The 21,090-nt window shown below is 42.8% G+C and overlaps 1 protein-coding gene across 1 annotated transcript; it reads left to right on the top strand.

The window, feature by feature from the left end:
- Positions 1-4,168: 4,168 nt before the first annotated feature.
- Positions 4,169-20,827, top strand: LOC126143118 (calexcitin-2-like). The gene is made up of 7 exons (XM_049915301.1): positions 4,169-4,273; positions 8,242-8,322; positions 11,669-11,721; positions 14,983-15,102; positions 16,589-16,703; positions 19,101-19,198; positions 20,285-20,827. The coding sequence occupies exons 2-7, from the start codon at positions 8,271-8,273 to the stop codon at positions 20,399-20,401; spliced, it is 555 nt and encodes a 184-aa protein (XP_049771258.1). The 5' UTR covers positions 4,169-4,273; positions 8,242-8,270; the 3' UTR covers positions 20,402-20,827.
- Positions 20,828-21,090: the final 263 nt, after the last annotated feature.

Here is a 21,090-nt window from a genome sequence, read left to right as displayed (position 1 = left end):
TCCTGCCTCGGGTATGGATGTGTGTGATGTCCTTAGGTTAGTTAGGTTTAAGTAGTTCTAAGTTCTAGTGGACTGATGACCTTAGACGTTAAGTCCCATAGTGCTCAGAGCCATTTGAACCATTTTTTTTTGTAAAATTAGAGAGATTCGAGCGCGCACGGAGGCTTTCTGGCAGTCGTTCTTCCCGCTAACCATTCGCGAATGGAACAGGAAAGGGAGGTAATGACAGTGGCACGTAAAGTGCCCTCCGCCACACACCGATGGATGGCTTGCGCAGTATAAATTTAGCTGTAGATGTAGGTATTCGAACATCACTCACAACGCAATGAAAAGAACTTAGAGAGCGTTTTCTTTTTTCCTACAGCCCATTCAGACGAAATACAGGGTGTTTCAAAAAGAATATACGTATTTCGAATGCATATATTTATTAAACTTTAAGACATACGAATGTAAAACTTCACTCTCATATTTACGAACCTCTCAAGTTCACTATGTTCTCCATCAGCGACACGAATAATATCACATCCATACTCAAATTCCTGCCATACTCGGGCAAGCACGTCCTTCGTCACTGATGTTACGGCAGTACGGATCCGGTTCTGTGGGAGTGGTGGTACGTAAACGTTGTCTTTCACGAAACCCCACAGGAAGAAGTCAGAGGGTCTCAAATCCGGTGACCGTGGAACCCAACTGAGCCCTAAGTAGCCAGCTCCTTGACGGCCAATCCAACGGCTCGACAGAGTTTCATTGACATATTCGCGCACTTGGCGACTCCAGTGTGAGGCTGCTCCGTCTTGTTGAAAAATGAAGCCTTCGTGCAGTCTCGGAAAGAACCACTTTTGTGACATAGCGAGATACTGCTGACCGTGTAGTTTGAATTCTTGCAACATCTGTTTCAGGAACACGAGGGCGGTCAGGACTCTGTGAATGTTCCACCCATTCGGAGGATCAATTTGCTACCTCAACCTGAAACGTCTTTGCACTGTAATCACGGAATTGCACTTCGCAAACTCGAGAACACAAAATGATTTCTGCTGTGGAGTAGCCATTTTAAATACATGACGGTTACCAAGCAAAACAGAAGACAACTGACATCTAGCGGATATATTAATATAAACTAGACTGGGTATTCGTTTGTCCAATAGCGGAGCCGACGCGCAGCGATCGATAGTTTGGACAAAATAATTGTAATACCTGTATTTGAGCCGTGTCTCGACTCTTGCTACACCTTGTATTTAGACTGCATTGGTTTTCCTTTCTTCCCCTGACATCTTTGTTTGATATGTTGTCTGTCCTTAAGTGGCTGCTTGGTTGCTTTTCTCTCTGCTATCTATATCTGCCTTTTTGCGTCCGGGAAACTGCTATGGAGGAAGTGAGATCTTTGACCGGTGGTAACCTAGTGTGGTGGCGCAGAAGTAGAGTTGTGCGCAGAGAAAGTGTGTTGGCCACGGGAGGGCAGTGTGGCTCTCCAGCGCGGACCAGGCGTGGTCGGTTGTACCGAGTCGCCACGTGATGCGTGTCGGGTGTGTGTAACGAGCGGGTCGAGTTGACGGAAGAGCTCCGCGCGTGTTGGTCGTATACAGAATCGCCCCACGAGTAGCTGCTGTTCATTTCGCCTCGGTGGGACGTTAACGAGCTTCTTTAAGTCCTCCGTTTCAACACTGGAGTTTAAAAAGGAGACGCCTAACACGGAGGAGCGGTCACTACCCGTCAACGTTGCAGAGAAGACGAGGACTCCGGTGACAGAGCGTGTTGTCGCGCGACCGTGGCGTGTCGGGCACGCTGGCGACGCGTGCGCGGTCGGATGTGTGGATCCTGGCCATCGGAGGTCGTGTCCTGCCGGTTCGAGCATAACTGCAAGTTAGTGGAAGGTTTAATCATTAAGTAGTAACGTGGAAAGTTTAATCGCCGGCCGCAGTGGCTTTGCGGTTAAAGGCGCTGCAGTCTGGACCCGCCAGACCGCTACGGTCGCAGGTTCGAATCCTGCCTCGGGCATGGATGTTTGTGATGTCCTTAGGTTTAACTAGTTCTAAGTTCTAGGGGACTAATGACCTCAGCAGTTGAGTCCCATAGTGCTCAGAGCCATTTGAACCATTTTTTTTTAAAGTTTAATCATTAAGTAATAATTTTGTGTAACCAGCGTCTCTTCTGCCTTGTGGCCTCCGGCGACCGGGTTTCCTGTCCCCGGCACCGGTGTAATTGAAGACAGTGATCTTTCTTCCTCCTCTTGTTATTGCCCGATGGGAGGTGTAGTTTTGGCAGTTTAATTGTTTCGCTATTTTGTCGTGGGTTATGAGTAAATTTGTGCTTCTTGTTGGTCGATCGTGTGGTCGCTCATTCAGGACTGTGTGGTGTAATGTTTCCTTGCACGAGGTTAGCTCTAATTCTGTCAGCAAGTTAAGCCATCTTATTACAAGTTTTCGCTGGCTAAAAGTTGGTGCAGTGACCAGCCTGAGAGTGGCAATTGTGTTTACGGGCGTATTTAAATTGGTCAGTATTCTGCCAAGCCCGAGCATCCCTGAGTGGGTGATTTGTGGCCGCCTTACTCGGATCCGTCATATCTGTTATGTTCTAATGATATTCCAGGACACCTTTGTTTAAAAACCTTTTAAATTCCTCCATTACCTTATTACCATTAATCGTGTGTTTCCTGAGACCTTTGATTTTTTTTTTATTGGCGGTGTTGGAAGCTTCTCTACCTCACTGTACTTTATTAACAAAGATCTGTATTTACTTTAGTAGCCTATTTACTAATGTTCTTTAAATTTTCTTTAAACTGTTGTATTGCTAGAAATTACTTGATTGGCGTTAGCGGCGTGTTTTGAAAGGCTGTTATTGCCGTACTGTTAACTTCTGTGGTTTTTTTTAAATTTAAACTTGTATTACTATAAATGACTTAATTGCCGTCTTTAAAAGAAATTTTTAAACTGTTGCATAGCTGTAAATTACTTGATTGGCGTTAGCGGCGTGTTTTGAAAGGTTGTTGATTGCCGTAGTGTTACTTGTGTTTTTTTTAAAAAAGAATTTTTTACAAAATTGTTGTATTGCTATAAATGATTTGATTGCCGTTAGGGGCGTGTTTGAAAGGCTGTTTATTGCCGTACTGTAGGTTTCTGTAAGAAGATATGAATAAAACATTTCTGTGTGAAAATCTCGACAGTAAACTACTAGAAATCTGGCCCCGTTTCCCAACTTGTGGTGTGGCTCGTAGTAACCGTAACCACTGTGTGTGTCAATATTCATTTTGAAACAAGCTGTATTTTCGCCATTTCAGAGGGCCGTGTACTTGCTGCTACTCACACTGTTTGAACAGGATCGGTGAGAGCCGTCCAACCTCGCCTTGTCAGATGGTAATTACCCGCAGGTCGGGAACCGCTGGATTGGTAGTTCAGAAGAAATGACTGTTTTAACCGTGTCTCTAGGGTCATAACGAGGTTAGGAACCGTTATTTATACTGACAGTGTGTGTGCAGCAGGTCTGAGAAGTAATCCGCGTCCGACAACAAACCTCTCCGAGGAGCGACACGGTACGTCCTTTGGTTTGATTCGCACACCAGACACGCGCCCTGTGTACGAGACCACGGACTTTGGCTGGACTACACCAGATGCTGCGGGAGCTACAAGAAGACACAGAGGAGCGGGACTCTCTCACTTCCTTTTCTCTCCGCGGCTGTAATCACATCAGGCCTGACAATATGCCCAGGACCCTCGTGTAATAGACGGACGTGAGCTGTCACTCCCTGCAGCCGTTCTTCGCTCTTTGTAAAGTGGGGGTGCTGTGCGCGCATTCCCACCCAGAATAACGGGAAAGTGGGATAAAAACACTAGCGAGTGGTTGATACGAATGTCGGGCCGTAGCTGCTCTAGATAACGATGGCACTCTAAGCGCTACTGGGTAATTGGACAAATTTAATGTGCTGCATGGCGTCATCTAGACAGGTCCATCTCATCGTAAATTACGTAATCCAGGGCTGCAGCAGCTCTCTACGCTCGCTGTTATCTCTCCGATATGGAGACAGCACTCGAGATAATCTGCTCTCGAGACGACGGAGCCTCATCGAGCAATGCGCTTCTGCGTGTCTCCCGATAGCGCTGTCTTAATTACGCCCATTATCCCCTCACAAACACTCAGAGCGGCTCTTGTAGGTCACTCGCCCGCCTATATATTCACCGCAGTGGACGGCAGCTGTCAGCTGGACACCTGGCCCGCGCATCCAGAAGCCGAGTCGTCTTCCAACTGGAGCCTCCTGTTCACAGCTTCTCTTCGGCAACAGGTATGCGGGGAATATCCAGTATCAGCATCTGACTGTACAGTATTTCAGGATTAATGTGTAAATATTTTGGGAGGCGGTTGTATAGACTAATCCCTTTAAAAACACTTCATCGGCCAGAGTTCGACAGTCTTCCACAAAGCCGCTAGCGCAAGTACGATTTTTCGTGGGCTAATATCTAGGGTTCTGTTGATCACAGATAACGGGTAAAGTATTTCACCTAGCTCTCGGCCTAACGACCATTCGGTATACCTTTTAGAAAAAAAGCTGTCCTCTAGCTATCCTAGAATACAGGGTCGAAATATAAACATTACATACGTCCTCCAGCCCAGGTACATTGAGCAAATCGTTTGGTTCTTTTGAGGTATGGTCTATGGTACACATTAGTTGCTTTACAAAAGAACATTTGTTGATCGACGGACCCTTAGAAAGCCTCCAAAAATCGTAAGTTTTCGCCACGAAAAGTATCTATTGTGGGGATTTCCACATCCAACTATACGTATGTTCTTAAGAAACTATTTTCTGGGAACTTGGAAACTTTTTCGATATCATTTGTGTTACCAAGATTCAGAAATTAAAAAGTTACAGCACTTACGTACAAAATGGCAAAAATCGGTTTTCAACCGTTTTTGCACCATGGTCTGCTGTTATCTAAATAACTAACCACAATAAAACTGTCAGCTTTTGACTACACACTCTTTAGAAATTTATCTAGAAACACCATTCACCCATTTTCGACAACCTGAATCCGTTACCTAGATACACCAGAAAAATCACGAATTCTGTGCACCAAAAGTTGGAATTGTCCAAATGGCCATGAACCGTGTTTTATTTTCAAAAAATATTCGTAATAATTTGTTCCACTTACTAGCGACTCATCAAGAATATTAACACATTTAACCACACTATGTGAGCGTTTAAGTAGTTGCCGGGAGTAACTGATGAAATCATAAGCAAATTCCTTTTTAACAAATGGTAATTTATTCACTTTAATGGTGCCTAAATCTTTTTTGAAAAAGAAACAGATTTGAAATTATAATCAGAAAGCACCTTCTAAATATCAAGTTATAATTTATTCAGAGGTAGAAAGAAAGAACTGTTTGACTGAATCAGCTTTCGGGCTGAGAACCTTGCCGCTCCCTTTTGACACGGCCGTAGTTACGACCTTTCACAATAACCTCTGAAAGACTACACTGGTGCAAATCTGCGACGCAGCAGATTACTTTAAACCAAAAGTTTTAACAATTCACACAAGCACACAACCTATGCAGCCCGTAGGAGGGATGGAAATGGTACAAAACACTAAAATTAAAATATTAACTTTGCCACCGAAGGTGCAAGTTGATTTAACTTCTAAGAAAAGTCTTACGGTGGAAGGGTGGCAACTTTATACACTAAAATGACCATTTAAATAAAAGCCCATTAAATGCAATCTTATGTAAAATTCTACAAGGTTGGCCAAACAATAGTTAAGATGTTCTACAGTACACGGATACCGCCTCTCAAGATCACAGGCAATAATATTTAATTTTCCAAAACATGTTTCAGGTATTGGGCCGTTACACTCCAAGCAATAAATTCGTTAATACACCAAATCCGACAAACATGACAGAGGCAGCTACTAACGTACGGCAGATTGATAGGGAAATTACCGAACAACCCGAACCGCAGGTTGTTCTAACCCGCCGCTACTCCACAAGGGAAAAACGGACCACCCAATTTATAAACAACCACCTTCCCGCGGGTGAGCAAACGGAGAAGAATGGTGGGACGACCCCAAAACAAAGAGGCTGGTGACCTCACCAAGAAAACAAGTAGAGTTTAACAAGTAAATGAAACAATATATCACCAATCACTTAACTTCTAATAAACTGCAATTTCTGGAGAAGACCTGGCGCAGCACTCCCAAATCGCTCTCCCGAAGCGTCCGCTCCAGCCGCTTCGACAGACGCAGGAAGGCGCGCCGATCTCCCGTCTCACGGCGTCGCAGCTCGCGCCGGCCAGACCGACGTCGTGGTTTCACTCCTGCTGCTCTCGTGTCGGCCGCGAAGCCACTACCCTTCGCTATACGGCGCGGCCCATTGGACTCACGTGGCGACCTCACGTGCGCCGACGCTCGAGGCGGACAAGTCATCTCGTGTGTCAGTGCGCGACCGACCAACCGATCGACCCAACCGCCAATGACCGTTGCCTGAGCAACTCGAGCAGACTGGCGGCCTAACGCGCAGACTCAGATGCAGGAACTAAGCCCCGACCGGGCGACCACTCGCTGAGTTCTCTTACTGGCGGAGTGGAAAGACTCTCATTTATCCGTCTTTAAAGGTTGATCCGAACGAATGACATGCTAGCACTTCGGACGACAGACAGACATTAACTGCCTCACAAATTCGGACGAGAGACAGACTAGCAAATTGAGGACGAGAGACTGATCCAGACTGCCTAGCTGGCGAACTCATAGCGCCCCTCAAATGCACGTGAACGGACAACCTTTCCCCTTCCCCACCAGAGGGAGACACCAAAGAGCTGCGAATGCCACAGCGGCGCCACCGCCGGAAACGGAGGGCGACTGCTTCACACTACGCGCTGCGGCACGCTCTTCAAAACAACAATTTTTACCAAGGCTCAGGCCATTACTATAATTTCTGTTCATGGTGAAACACCAAAATTTTTTACAATAAGTCCTTAAGAGGATTTTCGAGAAACTGTGAAAGTTTTTTCGATATCAGTGTCCGTTACCCAGATCCAGAGGTTCAAAGTCACCGTACGTATGCAAGCAAAATATCCACGTAATATCGAATCTGAAGCGTAAATATGGTTTTAACGGCCGTAGTGATCACATAGCAAGGGTTCTGGGATTACAAAAAGATCTCTGCGATAAGAAAACTACGTTTTCAGTGATAATTCTTCACCAATAAAACTTTAAAAGCCTCTGTGTTTGAATAATGGGCAGTTCATGAGTATACAGCCTGACTCGATACAGAAATTATTCGTCCGTGCCACATGGCAGCATAAGCACCTGACAAGACATTGTTTTGTCGTGCAAAATTCTTCGTGCTCGCACACCGAACACAACATATCCGGCTGGCGCCCCAGGTTGCAGAAAACACAAGAAGGAAGGAAACAGCATTACTTAGATTTGCAGTCACTGTTAAAAGATTTAATTGTATGTTTAGTTTCGTGGTTCAAATGGCTCTGAGCACTATGGGACTCAACTGCTGAGGTCATTAGTCCCCTAGAACTTAGAACTAGTTAAACCTAACTAACCTAAGGACATCACAAACATCCATGCCCGAGGCAGGATTCGAACCTGCGACCGTAGCCGTCTTTTAGTTTCATGCAGTGGTAATAGTTTAAATGACTTGGTTATGCTTATCTGAATATTGGTTTATTGATTTGGTTAGGGAGTAGTTTTCGAGAGGCGTCCCCCACCTAAAGCTACGCATTAGCGAGGAAATGCTCTTTCACAATGTAGTGATGTTCTTGATGGAATTTTACTTTGGTACAACTCTGCACGGCGCTTTGTGCAGCTTCAGACTTCTCTACACGCTAACAAGTAAACAAATATCCTCATTCCAGTCACATATTTCGTTTGGCACCAGATGTGTCTGTACTGTCGCTGGTTAGTGTACCTGTGGTAGCGAGTGTAATGCTGGTCGGGTCTGGAGGAATCCCTCAGCCCCGAGACTGCCCTGTCCGGCAGGGAGGGGGTTACTTGTTTGAACTCAGGATACGTTCTGATGTAACACAACAGACCGGCGTAGGGATTCCTTTAAGCCGTAGAGCCTCGTTCGGTTTTAGCGATTTCAGCTATTGTTTTATTTTAACTCACTTTCAATTAATATTAGCTATTAGTTTGAAAACAGAACTGTTGTTGTCAACGACACTGTCATGTTTATAAACTTTTTGTGTTTTTCATATGAGAATTAGTACGTGGGTCAACACACTTTAGCTGCTCTGTTTGCTTCTTGCAGGAAGTTAATACAACACCAAAAACAGCGCGATGGCAGACTTCAGGAAGAAGAAACTGATGTACGTCTTCCACGTATTCTTCGGTGAGTCGTCTGGCATAATTATTGATTGTATACAAAAAAATTGCTACAATTACCTGCATAATTACTTCATTATTGGTACAACTGAAGCTTGCAAAATGACGAATTTTCTGGTCACAACAGATAATTTCTTTTTCATGCGGCACCTCATTTCCCACACGGGGACGTGCTGAAAAGTAAAGCCCTCTAAATTGTCATGTGAAAATTCTTGAACCTTTTTTTTAACTAAATAAACGTGAAACGTCCCCTTAGAACAATTTATACAAGACTGTGCTTAAACTGACACACAATATTTTTTAGCGCAACGCAATCTGACTTTCAGAAATCCCTACAAAGGAATGGCCCTAACTAACATTAACCTGTACCTTTCACAAATCACTTACCTCACCAAAAATCTTCGTTACTCGAACTACTGCAATACAGCGAGCGCCACTACTGCCAGCTAAATAAAAGATTCAAACTACGGAAGGCACTAACTACTGATAGGCATAGTTACCAAATGAAAGATTTTAATAGAGAACAAACACTGTATTTACCTTAATAGTCAATATATATATATAGCAGTTCATGACATCCATTCGTACAAATGTACTGTTTCTGATGGACACACTTCCAGATTATCCATTCTCAAAAATCCGCCATCTCACTTCCCACATCCACCACTGCTGGCGGCTCACCTCCAACTGCGCAACGCTACGCGCTGTTCACATCCAACTGCCGCTGCCCAACACTACAATGGCAGACAACAATGCAAACTAGCCACAGACTGCACACAGCACAGCCAGTGATTTTCATATAGAGCGCTACGTAACGTTGCCAATAAGAAAACATAAACAGCCTACTTACATAAAGAAAACATAAACAGCCTAATTACATAGCCCCCATACTCCCCACAAAAAAATTTTACAAATTGTTTTGGGCAGTGGGCAATACATATTTGTTAAAATTTTTCATAATCCTAATTACAATAACAAAGAAATCAAATGCACACACTTATTGATAAAATGTTGGTCAAAAGCTAACGTAACTCTGTCGGTGCGTGAGAAACAACGTGTTGTAATCGGGTTTTGACTTTGAAGCCTTTGTCCACACATGGATCAGCCTCACCTAAAGCACGATAACGCCAGGCCACACACGATCGCAGCCTTATCTGCAGCTATCCGATGCCTCGGGTTCACCGTCGTCGATCACCCTCCACACAGCTCCAATTTGGCCCCATCAGGTTTTCATCTGTTTCCAAAACTTACGAACACCTTCGAGGAGCTCACTTTGACAGTGACGAAGCGGTGCACGCAGAGGTGAGGTCGTGGCTCCGTCAACAAGGTCAGGCACTCTACAGTGACGGTATCAACAAAGTGGTCTCTCGTTGGGAGAAATGCGTTCGTCGCCAGGGTGACTATGTTGAGAAATAAATATGTACACGTGAAGAAGAAACATGTAGAATGTTAGCAACGTTTGGTTTACTAAAAAGCCTACATAATTTTTACATAAAAATTGGAAGGCATTACTTTTCAGCTCTTCCTCGTGTTACTGTAGTGAATGCCCTCCGTCTCGATGTTATAAATACTCATGTTCATAATTTCAGTGTAATAAAAATTCTCTACTTCCTACCACCTTCCTTAGCGACAACCTATTCCACTCTTATTTACTGAAAGTCTCAGTTTACCTCTCTGTTATTACTTAAATCTGCCTCCACGCATATCGCAACATTTACTGTTTCTGATTTTAGCTTTCTCATTGCATTAATAATTTTAGCTTTTCGTTGAACTGTAATGACCTTTCGAAATTTCGCCTCGGTCTTCTTCACAGGTTGTTGAATGTACAGATGACATAACATCGCAGATCAGCTACAACTCTGTACAAGTCCCTTCTCAAATTATGCTTCCCTGTCTTGCCTCTCAACTCTTACAACTGCCATCTGGTTTCTGTACGAGTTGTAAAAACCCATCCGCTCCCTGCATTTTATCCTTGTTGCATTCAGATTTTCAAATAGTGTATTCCATCAGCATTGTGAAAACTTTCACTAAATCTGCAAATACCTCGCTAGTTACAGTATCTCTCTGGAACCAAAACTGATCATCCACGAGGTCGGCTTCTACCTGTTTTTCCATTCCTCTGTAAATAATCTGTTTGATTATTTTCCAAGCGTGAGTAATTACATTGATAATTCAATACTGTTCACACCTATCAGCAACTGCCTCTTTTCGAATCGGTATTAATTAAATGTTGAAGCGTGTTGGTATTTCTCCTCACTCATACATCTGTCACACTATCTGGAATAATTCAGCCGTGTCTCCCAGGCATCTCAGCATCTCTGAGGGAGCTTCGTCTGGTTCAGGGACCTTGGTCGACTTAGGTCTTTCGGAGCTCCGTAAAATACCTGGCACACCATCATACCTATCATTTCATCTGCGTGTACTTGCTCTTCCCTTTCTATGTGGTTGGGTCTCAGTTCATTGGCCTTGGACAGCAGGTCTCTATACAGGAGGAAACCACAAAAACGCCACACGTCACCGCGCCTAATACACTGTAGGGAAACCGTTGGCATTCGAAACATCTTCCCATGACCTCAGGGTGCATAAATACAGGTCCTGCATGGTTTTCAAGTCGATTTTATGCCATTCCTCCGGGAAAATATAGGCAAGTTGAGACTGAGAGGAATATCGTTCACGCACTCTTCTCTCAAAAGTAGACCACAAAGGGTCAATAATATTGAGATCGGGTTAATGTGGTGGCCAGGTGAGGTGTTACGATTCATCCTCGGGCTCACATGTCAGTCCTGGAGGGTGGGAGAGGTGTGGACATGGGCCGAGTCGTCTTGGGACGCAGCACCGCCATTGGGGAACAAAATGGTCAAACAATCCTTGGCAGTAGTAGGACCGTGGAGAGAGTGACCACGTGGCCCACGGAATACCGCGATGTGGGTGTCCACGTCATCAGCCAACCCTACAGTGCTGCACACGTGGGACGTAAACTCGACCAGAAGTTGGAAGCAGTGTGGACCGAGTGTCAGACGAGCACACATTTTCCCGTTGCTCCACACTCCAGTATGGGTTCAGTCCTCGTTGTTTCGGTGCTGACAGCGTTTGCGAGTGCGATATTCAGCTTTTGCAGCAGTCGGACCGTTGTTTTACATCGCAATCTGTCACAACATTGGCACTAGTCGCAATAAAAGAATCTTCTAAAATGCGGGATTTCGTAGAGTTGTCATCAAGGGGGAAGGGGCGAGGAAATAAAGGAAGAGTAATCTTGAGTAAGTGGAAAGAAGTTTGGTTTCGTGCTTAGCAAATATAGCCACAGCTACTGAGAAATACAGCATGAAGCATCTCATTTTGCCTCTTTTTTCCAGATGTCAACAGGAGCGGCACGATTGACAAGAAGGATTTTGAGATGGCCATTGAGGTAATTATATTTTATTTATATGTGCTGAAGAATTTTCTGCTCCAGTCAAGGGGATATTGTCAGAAGTTTTGAAATTAATGACCAATCTGACATGAACCAAGTAATTATAAATATCAATATAACAATTGTAGAAGTTATAAGTGATCTACATCCGAGGGTCACTATTAAAGTTAACCTGTAGCAAACAGTAACGAGACTAAACTCTTGGGCGTGTGGATCCAGAATAACATCAAGTGGAGCATGCACGTTGTAGATGCTAACACAAATTTGAGTAAAGGTCATTATATTCTAAGGATCTTGAAAATCTGCACAAATAAGCAGATGTTTGTGGTTCACTAACAGATATAAAAAAGGCTACGTATCATATGGGGCTAAAATTGCACAACAAGCGTGCAAAGCCATTTTGGTTTTTGTTTCGGTAGATGTTAGCAGATCCCTTTTCGCAACGTGTAACTCAAGTCATGCCAAACAAACAAACGCTGCTCGTAACGTCTCTCACGTGACGCAGAGTAACGTCAGGAGACGTTTTAGCGCGCCCATTGGATAGACCGGAGGAAGCCGAGCACAGTGACTTGTGGACTACCCCGAATAACATTTTGTCCAGAAAGAAGTTTTGATTAGCTGCAGGGAAACATCAGCCAGCATTACTTGTAACTTTGTTCGTTACGAACCCATGAAGGGCTGTGCGTCTTTTGTAAATAGCAACCTATTTCCTTTGGTATTCCCTCTGCTCAATACCTGTTCAAAACCGTACCACAGTCTACCGTTCACGTAAACAAGACGTTGTGATCAACGCAACCTAACGCCGAATTTGCTCTGCCAACACACTGTGCAAGTAGGTGATGTAAAGCAATTCGCACACTTTCCGGAGTTGACTAGTAAACGAATCGAAACAGAAGGGAAATACACTCCAGTCATTCAGTCAGCCGTCTCTAGTTGAAGGTTTGGGTTGTGTAGGTAGTTCCGCGTAGTCAGCGCGTACACAACTTTCCCACTAAAGCGCGCTCCGCTAAGCAGAACAGCGCAGGCGCAGCGCTCGTCCGTCTCCGCACTACGAGATGGCGCTGTCTTAGAGACGGTCCAAATTCTGCTTCCGCCGATCCGCGTATTAATATGTAATGCAGCCAATGAGATTGCTGCTAACGTAGAACCTTTTCTCCTCACGAATTACACTCACGCAGTGATACCTGAACGCTCGAGGTATTATTACGAGTGTACAGACCTCCGAGTAGTCAGTCTGCATTAGTCTGCATTAATCTGTTGTCAAGTTTCAGTCTGCGCCTAATAAGATTATCATATTCCTCTACATAGCCATGAAGATAAATGTATAGACATTTGTCAAGTATCAGAGATATGAGAATAAGATTAACGTACCAAGACCCAAAGGAACCTCAGATTGTCAATTGTAAATAGCATCCAGAACCAAGTTAAGATATTTTTATGCTTGTTATTATTTTAATAAATGTGTGTGAAAATTAATCAAGTTCTGTTTAAATGTGGTCACTGTCAATCTGGTACTCTAAGTGCGCAAGTGGCATTTCTATCGTCTGACCTAATGGCAGAAGATAAACACGCCACGATAAGACCACGAGACATATTGCTGACACTCACCTACTTCGTTAGAGCGGCAAGCCAAATAATCTGATGGTGTGTCTACCGAAGGTCTTACAGTACACACACCACAGTTTGTCTGACAAGAATCTCCAACAACGAAGAGATGGTAGTAATGCTACTCACCTACAGAGAAAATAAGTTAGCAGTACAGTAACAACAATGTTTTCTTGTTTGTAATACGAATTCACAACTGCAGTTCACACTTGCACAGACAACTAACTGATAAGCAACTCGACAAGTGCAGAACTGGACCGAAACAAAACCTGGCCATTAGGACTCACCAACTCACTGACTTGAACTTTTGAATTCTGGCTATCAGCTGACGCTAGCTTTGTGCACAATGCCTGTTTAAGGATGGGTGGGTGGGAGATACTACAAAGCTGTAATATGTGAGACTATTATATTTTAGATACTAATGTAAAAGACGCAAACAGTAAAAAGTACATAAACAAATTAGAGACTGAACTATATTTGTGTAACTACGTGCTGTATCTTCTTAAATTTGTAAAATTGATTGGTACTATCTTGGGGGGGGGGGGGTCAAAAGTTTTGGAGCGCAGATGGAACCACAACAACCACCCAAGAATGATCTGCAAACTCTTTAGTTTGTAACTGCAGTATTTCCGATACCAACATCTTATTCTAGCAAAGTTATATATTTTTGGATAGAGCAAGTTAGGTGACTCAAAACTATAAACTTAAATTTCCAAAAGATTATATCTTAAAGATTGAAAAATTCTAGAGTACAGTTAATTTGAGTAGCAATAACTTTCGAAACAGGAAGATTTGGGTAAACATAAAACGTTTGTTTCAAAGAGGAGAATGAAGTATTTGTTGTAATGCACTACTAGGAGAATCGATTATAGTCAGGGTTGAATTGATAAGAGTTTGAGGTGAATCATAAAGTTAGAAAATTGCATTACAGAAATAGTATAGAAAATGTATCTGCATGAACTATTAACACTATTGTCATCAGGTGTCTGTCCTGAATGGCAGTTGAAAACACAAACTTTATGTAAGAATCTGGAGATTTCGTATATTCAAGTTACAGCATTTTTTTAGTTTCTCTGTCAATTCAGGAGACATCAGCTTGAAAACTACAACAGGTAGAGAAAAAGTTTGTGTCTACATATCAACCAATAGAGTGTCACTGCGAGTTTCGATAGGTGATACGCATTGTGGCATAGGTGCACTGTGGGCTCAGCACGTCAGAATGAGTAAAGCAATCGTTTGCTCCATACCGTCACATTGATTAAGAAAAGAAAGTTCACGCCCCAGACAGGCAACCCAACAAAAACTCATCGAAAGTGAGCTGTCATCGTGCCTTACCATGCAATCTGTGACAGCGAGACGGAGGATATTGACATTTGTCGCATCACAAATGGTGGCCATATACACAACCTGTCAGGCGAGTTAGAAACTTGGAGACACACTATATTCACTTACAAGTGACTATTTTCTCTACATCTTGTTCTTTTTACGGCAGTCGACATCTGAAACCCCGGAAGTACTTATCAGTGACACTGTTCGGAGTAGAAAACAGAAAAGGATAGTAGTCGTTATTTGAGGGGTAGGTTTATTTGGTGAGTGGAGGTGTTACACCAGAGGTGGGCAGGTGGGTGTGACCACAGCTGTGCCGTGTTCCAGAAAATCTGCCGCAGCCGCGGCTGGGCCGAGGGCAGCGCGGAGCAGCAGAAGACGCGGGGCGCCCTGCTGGAGGTGTGGCAGGCTCTGCAGCAAAGGGCGGACGCCGACAGCGACGGGGAGGTGAGTAGGCTGGAGGCTGGGGGCTGGAGGCTCACATTATTGTCCGAGTGAGGCCATACCTGTTATTCTGTCACACCTTTATTCCCAATTTTTTCTAATTAAAAACCTCTGATCACCTTTCCCATTTTCTACAATACCTGAGTATCTCAGAATAATAAAAATGTTGAAATAAACAGTACCTGTTTTTCTAAAAAAACTATTTATTAAAAATAAAAATGTTAGCACTGCTGCTGTGGTAAACTGACATGTCGGTTTTTAACATGAGTTATTAGTAAAAAGTGAAAAAAGAGCTTAGACTGTACAAATCCCGAAAAACAGCGATTATTTATAACTTAAATACCGTCATCGCTCTCAACGGGTCAGTTTTCGCATCTCGTGTTGCAACTAATTTCCGTCCGCTTCTGGAATTTCCGGGGCTGCGCAGTGTATAGCCATCTTGTGAGTGAGATATTCTGTAACACTCTTCGTTCTTTCTCTCTTTGTGTCTATCGGTCTTCTGACAAACATGTCACATAATTTACTACCTGATGTTTCGGGCATGGTCGCAACTGTTCCATGTAGTTGACTACACCTGTCTGTGTTAACTGTTTGTTTTGTGTCCACACGTTGATAGCTGACATGCTGGCCGGGAGAATACAAATACTGATGACTTGTTAATGCTACTAGTATGAGTATCTGCAGGTACTAACCGGTGTAGAAAAAACATATTACTCCTAACAGCTGTAGCTATTAGGTTGCCAGTGATGTAAACACTGATGTAATGTTTTGCAGAATGCTGCGACATGGGTAGTTATCCCCCAAACATCCTGTGTATGGCCAGTTGGAGCATTGATTTGAGGAAAGGGGCCAAACAGCAGGCCATCAGCCCCATCATGCTAGGGGAAGATGGGGAAGGAATTCGGCCGTGCTCTCTCACAGTAACCATCGCGGCTTTTACGTGTAGCGATTTAGGGAAATCACAGAAAACCTAAATGGGGATGATCGGACGCGTGTAGAACCGTCGTTCTCCTGAATGCGAGTCCCGTGTCTGAACCTTCTCGCCCCCTTTCTCGGTCGATGTATATGGTTGCTTCCATTTAAGTTTTCGCCAATACGAACACCGACGAACTCGAAGTTTTCTACGCTCTTTATTATTTCTTCTTGATGCACTAGATTAACAGGAAGTGAGATATTTTTGACAGTACAAAAGTGAATGAACTACATTTTTCAAAGATTAAATCTAGGACTATTTTGCGACATCAGTCAGTAACTTTCACAAAAAATTCGTTTACTGTTTTCACAATGTATGCTTCTTTGCTCATCTTCACCATAGTGCTTGCATTACCTACAAACACATACACGCATTAACTTGGAGACGTGTGCAGTAGCCGATATTTCCATCGAGCGGTGGCAGCAAAACTAATTTTCGTCACACGGAGAAGTCACAGTCCTTTTCCCCATTTGTTTACCACTGGCCACTGATTGCCTGGCGTGTGCCCACTGACAGGTAAGCGAGGCGGAGTGGATCCAGATGTGGGACGACTTCGCCAAGGGCGGCGACTCGGCGCTCCACTGGCAGAGCCGCTACCGGGACTTCATGTTCCAGCACGTCGACGCCTCAGGTACAGTAGCGGGCTGGACGAGTCCACGGAGAAGGTTCCTCTAGCAGAACCCTTCTTTCTTGCATTATCATTGTGATGCTAATAATATGGATAGAAGCTGGAGTAATGAATTAAAATTTGTTCCTAAGTCAGGTCTTGAACCCAGGTCGTCCGCTTACTAGACACAGTGCTAACCACTACACGGCTGTGACACTATGGCTCACACCACACTGCCCTAGTCCAAGGCTGTCCCTAACACAAACGCGAAGTCACGCCTTCTGCAGTGGTGTGGCGGTTGGCACACCACTGCAGTGGGGGACCCGGTTTCAAGTCCTGGTGTTGGCAAAAAATTTTAACTCTTTACTTCAGCTCCTATCGCTATCGAAGATAAAGTTGAGACTCATATGTCTGTAGGAAACTGTAATTTAATCAGTTATCAATACGTCATACCTTATAGCTTTCACAAAACACGCATCATCCTAGACATAAAAATCTTGATTACTTTTGAATACACTATAGTGATCAATGTGATACAAATATGTACTATTAAAAACAGTCTTGATCACGATTTATTTATTAAGGTGACCAGTTTCGACCACTACTGTGGTCATCTTCAGACCATTGAGTAGGAACCTCAATCTGCTGGAGAATCACTCAGTGGTCTCAATGGTCTGAAGATGACCACAGTAGTGGTCGAAACCGGTCAGCTTAATAAATGAATTGTGATCAAGACTGTTTTTAATAGTAAATATAAAAATCCTGGATGAGTAAAACCATCATAACTTCCAACTTTCCCAACAAGCTACGTACCTGTGTATCATAATGTTTACCTTTCTGCAAATTATACAAAAGATTTCATGTACCTCAGCAATGCTTCAGTATCTGTGTCTTGGGATGACTTTTTAGCATGAATCACAACTATAATTCGCAGAATTGTAGGAGAAGGATGTAGGACCTTTGAGCCAAATTTGAATCTTATGTGTCTTAGTGCGGAAAAATGATGGGGTTTTAAGAAAGGCAGCCTTTAATTCTTTTGCCTTGTGCAAAGTGAAAATTGTAAATAACAATTAATTTTAGTACTTATATTATTTTTGGTGAACTTGAAGATGCTTGGAGTTACTAATTACATCTTCTTGACCAGGGGTCCCAAGTTGATATATGTGCAAATTAAAACACGAATTTCCATTGAATCCACTATAATTGCTCTTCCACTCACATATTCTAAAACAAAATCTCTCCACATAAAATACGTTTACAAGAATTGACACAAGACTAGTTCTTCACAGACAAATGATACATTATGAACAGTTTAGACATCTTGAAGCAATGTAACAAAAAACACCTAACTGGCATGCCTTCAGTCTTTCTATACACTATTTCCTCGTGGAAATCTTTGACAAGGGCAAACATATCATATTACTAACAACTTTCTAAACAAAGCTGAATTCAGATAAATGTAGATATATTTTGACATTAAAATTGAAATGTAAGAAAACGATAGCTTCAGTTTTTTAATTAACTTCTCATTTAAAACCTAAAGTTCGCAGAATACATGGTGTATTTACAAATGGTTCAAATGGCTCTGAGCACTATGGGACTTAACATCTGTGGTAATCAGTCCCCTAGAACTTAGAACTACTTAAACCTAACTAACCTAAGAACATCACACACATCCATGCCCGAGGCAGGATTCGAACCTGCGACCGTAGCTGTCACGCGGTTCCGGACTGAGCGCCTAGAACCGCTAGATCACTGCGGCCGGCTGTATTTACATAGGTTAAAACTTATACGTCTTCCATTCTTTTATGATAGGTTTTTGATCAATGAAATTGCACTTTTGTATTCAGCAAAGTGAAAACTAAAACTTAGTAAGAAAATTCTATGTATAAAAATTTGCATTAATTTTTTGGCAGATTTGTAGTTCATCTTGTAGCAAATACATCCAATTAATAATTTCATATGAATTAAAAGTCTTCCCTTGTATGTGTTTGCTTCTTCCAAATGAAATAATAGGATATCCATCTTGGTTTGAGAAATACTATATGTAGGTATCGTGCCAAATTATAGCTAAAAGGATCGCTCAGATGAGCTGTCGTGGGTGTGGCTATGGTTATTTCCTCATTAGCCCAAGTATATGTCATAATTCAGCCATAACCATGTAGCAAAAGTATGTCTTGGGTACAATTTGTGCTTGCTGTTGGGTGCTTCATATTACGAATTTTGCCATCTTCCCAGTGGTTTACATAAGAGAAAGTTTGGTGTTACTTGCTATAAGTATGCAGTACAGTGAAAATGATTTCTTTACACCTCAGCACTAGGATTAACTAATCTCACATTGTCGTGGCTCTGTGGACGTAACTCGTCATTTTAACGCGTACTCCTTTGGAGCTGACAGTTGCCACCTTTTCCTTTCGACAGGTGACGGGAGTATCGACCTGGACGAGTTCGTCAAAGTCTACACCAGCTACGGCATCTCAGCAGACGAGTGCAAGAACGCCTTCAGCAAGTTCACCAACGTAAGTTTGGTTCCGACGACAACAAGTGAGGCAGTAGAATAGCCTACTGCACTCACAGCGGCTTAGCTCTGGAACCAGAGGGGAGGACACAGTAGCTCACTCTCACTGCTCTTCATCACTTGTAAGGCGCTCTGTGAAGGCGTCTCATAAAGCAGTCTGAACGTTATGTCCGATAATGTGCTTGTTATAACATAAAGGAATTGATGTAGATTTCACCACAGGCTGTAGGGGTTAACACATTACAGGCGACACTCGTTGTTGACACTGTCAGTAGTGTAGAGTGTAGACTGTCTTCAGAAATGAACAGCTGCAGCTGAATGGTCGCATGTCACCGTTTTATACATTCAACCTCCAGACCCAGTTTGCTAGCAGGCTACCCCCAGCAGCTATGAAGTCGACCGTTCAGTCCCAAAACGCGGTTGCCAGAACAAGCTGTCTTTGTTGGAATTTTCACGACTCGAGTGAAGATGGTCAGATACAATGTGAGGCATATACTTATTCTGTTATTCTTTTTTTTTTTAATAAAAAACTGTTTATTGTACTGCACAAGTATGACGCTTCCCTCAGCTGGACCCTTTAAAACAGTTTACTAACTAGGTGCCAAACCTTGACAACAAAAATCCATTTCATCTGCTTAAACGAACTCATAGAACAAGTTAGATCTGTTAAAAGTAGTAGTCCTCTTCTCTTATATGCAAGATGCTGAATCTCGTTAGTGACCAATTATGAGACTTGATGCATTTCTACTTTTCTTATAACCTATCTTTCGAGTGCCTCTACTCTGTTGAGATTATGGGCCATCATTAAGGACTCAAATACACAGAAAGAAACCATTGTCAACATCGTCATATAGCGTTTTGTATTTGTACTTCTATAGATGCCTTTCTTGTTGTGGATATTTTGATTTGACCACTTGCTCCTTTCATTTCACTACATCTTACATCGGTTGTAAACTGTTATCTGTTCTTTTTTATTCTTATTTTTTTATATCTGTATTAACTATTTCATCATCAATGTGTATTTGACCACACAGAAACAAACGCACAAATGTTATGCCGAGGGCTGAATTTCGTGTGTCTCTTACAGAATCAGACTGTGAAGGTTACACCGCAAGTCTTCGAGAAGCTGTGGAGTGAGTTCTTCTCTTCAACGGACCCTCAAGCTCCAGGAAACTTCATCTTTGGCAAAACTTCATTCGATTAGGCCTCTGTAGGAAGTGAGACAGAGGAAGAGGGAAAATGATGATGGAGGAGGGATGAGAAGACAAAGCATACGGAAATGGCCCTCTCTTATGGATGTGCACAGCTGAAGATCCACTAATCCCAGTGTCGGCAGTTACTGCTCTGCTGTTATATGTTATGAGGGACAGCAATGGTATCCATTGGTCACCAGGCAGGGCCATCTCTTCTGCTGTTTGCTCCACACATCCATGACCCAGACTCTCTTAAATTCATGCAACAAAAAGGAGAAGACATATAAGTGCATATTACTGTCATAGACATAGGCCTGTACAAATTATCACTATTGTTTTCATTCTGTTATCAAAGTAATGTTCCCCACGCGAGTTCCTCACACACACACACACACTCCGTTAACTTTATCTGGACCTGACACACAATTATTCCTCAATTTCCTCTGTTAAAATGAAAATAGTTTTTACAAATATAACAGATAATTATTTTATTTAATGAAGAAGGTGGTGCAGATCATGTATAACTCTGTGCTGAACAATATTTTGTATTTATATGAGTTGTTGAAAATAAAGAAAAGACATGACCAAACAAATATGGTTTCAGTTCCTGTCATCATTCCTGCAAAATTAAACAAGAAACAGGTGTCATTTGTGTTACCCAAACATACCACACTAAGTGATTTACAAAGTAATATGAACA

This window comes from Schistocerca cancellata, unplaced genomic scaffold (assembly GCF_023864275.1).
Source record: "Schistocerca cancellata isolate TAMUIC-IGC-003103 unplaced genomic scaffold, iqSchCanc2.1 HiC_scaffold_780, whole genome shotgun sequence".
Taxonomy (NCBI): Eukaryota; Metazoa; Arthropoda; class Insecta; order Orthoptera; family Acrididae; genus Schistocerca; species Schistocerca cancellata.
The sequence above is the reverse complement of the archived record's forward strand: the minus strand, read 5'-3'. Positions and strand labels throughout refer to the sequence as shown.

What these genes read in the sequence shown, in the direction of transcription:
- LOC126143118 (XM_049915301.1), top strand. Translation starts at nt 8,271, where the DNA reads ATGGCAGACTTCAGGAAGAAGAAACTGATGTACGTCTTCCACGTATTC. An exon ending in CGTCTTCCACGTATTCTTCG is followed by an intron (nt 8,323 to 11,668) that starts GTGAGTCGTCTG and finishes TCTTTTTTCCAG; the next exon opens with ATGTCAACAGGAGCGGCACG. An exon ending in CCTTCAGCAAGTTCACCAAC is followed by an intron (nt 19,199 to 20,284) that starts GTAAGTTTGGTT and finishes TGTCTCTTACAG; the next exon opens with AATCAGACTGTGAAGGTTAC.